At 38.6% G+C, this 4,234-nt stretch overlaps 1 protein-coding gene across 1 annotated transcript; it reads right to left on the bottom strand.

The window, feature by feature from the left end:
- Nucleotides 1–312: 312 nt before the first annotated feature.
- On the bottom strand, nt 313–4,017 carry LOC131054340 (putative leucine-rich repeat receptor-like serine/threonine-protein kinase At2g24130). Its single transcript, XM_057988826.2, has 2 exons — nt 1,073–4,017; nt 313–986 (listed from the first exon to the last, which is right to left on the bottom strand). Exons 1-2 carry the CDS (start codon nt 3,993–3,995, stop codon nt 550–552), a joined length of 3,360 nt encoding a protein of 1,119 aa, XP_057844809.2. The 5' UTR covers nt 3,996–4,017; the 3' UTR covers nt 313–549.
- Nucleotides 4,018–4,234: the final 217 nt, after the last annotated feature.

A 4,234-nucleotide genomic window follows, 5' to 3' on the forward strand; every position in this document is an offset into this window, starting at 1 on the left:
TTTAAAGGAAATTTTGCTACCCTTCTAAATATTCGTTGGGGCTGGTAACACATTGTACAGGACGTTAGTGTAAGGATTAACATTGTACGTGAAAATATTCAAAGTATTGAGATTTAAACAAAGTATTGAATGTACATATGGCCCAGTCTGACAAATACAGATATTCTAGTGGTAGAAATTAATGTCTACCAACATTTTGTGGACATGAATTTGTCACCCTAATGGCATCCAGATTGATCTCAAGTTTTTTTTGATCAGAATATAATGAATATCAAGGCAGTCAGAGTAAAAAATTCTTTGACTTCTGCAAGGTATGAAGGGTATTGCCATAAATAAGGCAACATGTTAAACATTTTTCAGCATTTCAATAAGTTTGTATATAACAACAATATACTTTCTCAAGCTAGAATAAACATACACATGAATTGGAGCTTACAAGCTCAAAGAGCTAGAAATTAACCTAATGAGAATTTTACATGAAAGAAGACTAAACTATGATGGAAGACAAACACAAAAGGACAAGAATTTCTTAATGGAATTTATAAACATCTAAAATGTAGAACTTTGACTCTCAGAGGCCAAATTGTTTGTGGGATTGGTGTTGCGCAGGAGGTCTGATATAGTAGATGTTAAATTGGAAGCAGGTGCACCTCCCATTATAGATGTCTTAAGGCTCTCCAAGGCCTTGGCTACATCTCTTAGCGAAGGTCGTTCCCTTGGTGATTCACTAGTACAAAGCAAACCAAGTTTAATGAATGAAAGAAGGCATCTATTGTCTTCCATGTTTTCATTCACATCTCTCAATAGCCTGCTGTCAACAATATCTGCCAGTCTGTTTGGAAAAGCTGACCTCACCCAGGTTTGCAAGTTCATGTTTCCCACAAACATGTCATCACTTGGTCTTTTCCTTGTAACTATCTCTAATATCAGAATTCCATAACTATAAACATCACCCTTTATAGAAACATTCCCGCCCAATCCATACTCTGCAATCAATTTTATTCATGAAATTTTTAAAAAGCTATTAAAGAAAATGCTAATACTGATATTTAAGAAAAAACAAAAAAAATACCTGGAGCAATATAGCCAATAGATCCTCTGAGTGCAAATGTTGTTGTACTCAGTGAATCTATGGAGTTTGTAGTAACTAAGCGGGCTATACCGAAATCAGTCACAAGGGCTGTCATGTTGGCATCCAAGAGGACATTGCTAGGTTTTAAATCACAGTGCACAAGTTGCAAAGGACAATCATGATGTAAATATTCCATGCCATGGGCTACATCTATAGCTATCCTCAAACAGTCACTCAGTCCCAATTCCAAAAAGTCTTGATCATCTCTGTCAGGGTGCAAATGTTTCTCCAAGCTTCCATTAGATGCAAATTGAAGAACCAAACCTTTGAAGCCAGGGTAGGAAAATGCACTTATGACTCTGATGAGATTACGGTGCCGAATCCTCCCTAACATTTTGCATTCAGTGTTAAAACTCTTATCAGCTTCTTCATTTTGCAAATTAAGAACCTTGATGGCAACTATCTGACCATCCTTTAAAATGCCTTGGTAGACTGATCCAAAGTTACCAACTCCAAGCAGATTTGATTCATCAAATCCAGATGTTGCAATTATAAGATCCTGATAAGAAAATTTTGGATAGTTGAGCATTTGAAAAATAAGGTTTGAGGGACGAAATAATTTTCTTGAATGTTTATGCCTCCATACCACTCCTATACTTAAAGAGCATACAATAAATGCAATGGTTCCAACAACCGATAAGACAATTTTTTTTAGCAGTGAACGCTCTACTTGGGTTTGATTTGGGCATGGAGTCAATGCATATTTTGCTGGGCCACATAGGCCAAGGTTTCCCATAAACAATATTATAACAGTTCTATTTGGAAACAACCCTCCTTTTGGAATCTGCCCTGACAAATTATTGAAAGAAACATTCATGAAGCGCAGTTCTTTTAGTCTTGCAAGGGATATTGGTATTTGACCTGATAAAAAATTGGCAGAAAGATCCATTTCTTGGAGATTTTGTAATTTGGAGAGTGAATCTGGTATTGGACCTTGAAATGTATTGTGCGACAGATTTAGATGCTCTAATGCTGTGCAGTCTCCTAGAGAATTTGGAATCACCCCAGTAAGTCGATTTCCAGAGATATCTAGGGCTTGAGCCATTACTATTTTACCAATCTCCTGTGGGAGGGACCCTTCCAGAAAATTCCATGAAAGATTGAGGTAGAATTGCAGGTTTTTAAGGCTGGCAATTACTTGACGAGGTATCCTTGACCCTAGTTCATTGTAAGACAAGTCAAGGAGCTCCATCTTTTGACATCCCTCTAAACTAAGAGGGATCTCTCCTGATAACTTGTTGTGATCAAGATGAAGACGCCTTAGCTCTTGGAGGCTACCAAGTGAATCGGGTATTTTTCCAGATAACTGGTTGTGACTAAGATTTAAGAGTCCGAGATGTTCCATTTCACCTATCTCAGTTGGAATGCTTCCTTTTAATTTGTTCCCGTTTAAATACATTCTTTCCAACTTGCTGAAGCTTTTAATTCCAGATGGAATATTGCCGCTAAAAAGATTACTGCCTAAATCTAAGTAGGTTAAGTTTGTTAGATTGGCAATCTGTTGTGGTATGCTTCCACTTATCATGTTGTTTGATAATTTCAACAAATGAAGATTGGAAGACAGTTGACCTATGGATGGCGGCAATATACCAGTAAAATAATTATGAGACACTACTAATTCTTCCAATAAGGAGCAGTTTGTGAGAGCAGTGAGAAAGGCCAATGTGTTACTATTGTTACTAACAAGTTGATTGCGATGTAGGTGGAGCTTATTCAGAGGTTTCAACCTACTTAGCTCCATTGGAACCGTTCCACTAAGCTGGTTTGTATCTAAATAAAGTATTATCAGATGGGAACAATTTCCAAGGGAGTTCGGTATGTTTCCACTAAGCTGATTTCCCCATAAACTAAGGTATTGCAAATTGGAGAGTTTGGCACCGATGTCCCATGGAATATGTCCAGTCAGCTGATTTCGATCTAACACTAAATCACTCAATTTTGAGAGGTTTGTTAAAGAGCCGGGAATGCTGCCTGATAATTTATTGTCTTGAAGGATTAGAACTTGGAGGTGAGTGAGCATGCCCAAGTCAGGGGTAATGGTACCTGTGAGAGCATTTTGTCCCAAATCCAATTCAACTAAAGAGGATAGGTTTTTGAAAGAATAGGGAATGTTACCGGAGAGTTTGTTTGATCCCAAATAAAGGATCTTCAATCTTGCGAGGAGACTCAGCTGAGGTGGAATGGTACCGTGCAGTTGGTTAAAGGAGAGTCTCAGGTCATACAAGCTACGGCAAGCGGACAGAGCAGGCGGAATGGTTCCTTGCAATTGATTGTACTGAAGTTGGAGTACCTGCAGTTTTGTCAGGGCTCCCAATTCGGGGGAAATGGTACCTGTGAGATCATTTCGTCGAAAATCCAATTCGACTAAAGAGGACAGATTTTTGAAAGAAAGGGGAATGGTACCGGTGAGATTGTTTGCTGCCAAATAAAGGACCTTCAAACTTGCAAGGAGACTCAGCTCAGGCGGAATGGTTCCTTGCAATTGATTGTCGTACAACCAGAGTATTTGCAGATGGGGCAGCTGACTGAGTTGAGATGGAATGGTAGATGTTAGGGCATTTTGGGAGAGATCGATGGATTGAAGAGAGGAGAGGTTGCCTAGGACAGGAGAAATCGTGCCGTCTAAATTCATGTGGGATAAATTAAGGGCAAGGAGTGAGTGAGATGAGGGATCGCAAGTAAGGCCGGTCCAATTGCAGAGTGGGTGAAGGGAAGACCAGTTTGGCAGCAAAGAATTGTTATCAGTAATGGCTGCTTTGAATTGCAACAGCAATTGTAGTTGTTGATGATTATTCGCAGATTGAGAAACAACGGAGATTGAAACGATGGATAGCATGAAAGGGAAGAACAAAAGGGGAGCCATTGTAGAGCAAACAAGGGCAAGAGAAGCACACAGTGCAATAGAATAGGATAGAATAAACGCTGACGGAGGAATATATAGATGAGGGAAGTCTTTCTTGTGATGGATCCCTCAAAGCGTTTCATATGTATGTATGTCATGTCGATGTAAGAAATGGAATATTGAATACTTAAATAGGTGTAAATTATTGCAATTATATATTTGACTTTTTTTTAATTGAAAAAGGTTTACCAATAGATAAA

The sequence above is a fragment of the Cryptomeria japonica genome, chromosome 3 (genome assembly GCF_030272615.1).
Source record: "Cryptomeria japonica chromosome 3, Sugi_1.0, whole genome shotgun sequence".
In the NCBI taxonomy this organism is placed as follows: Eukaryota; Viridiplantae; Streptophyta; class Pinopsida; order Cupressales; family Cupressaceae; genus Cryptomeria; species Cryptomeria japonica.

Excerpts from the sequence above, each read along its gene's own strand:
- LOC131054340 (XM_057988826.2), bottom strand. The coding sequence starts at position 3,995 with ATGGCTCCCCTTTTGTTCTTCCCTTTCATGCTATCCATCGTTTCAATC. Across the intron at positions 987-1,072 it reads TATTGGCTATATTGCTCCAG|AGTATGGATTGGGCGGGAAT; the intron begins GTATTTTTTTTG and ends AATTGATTGCAG.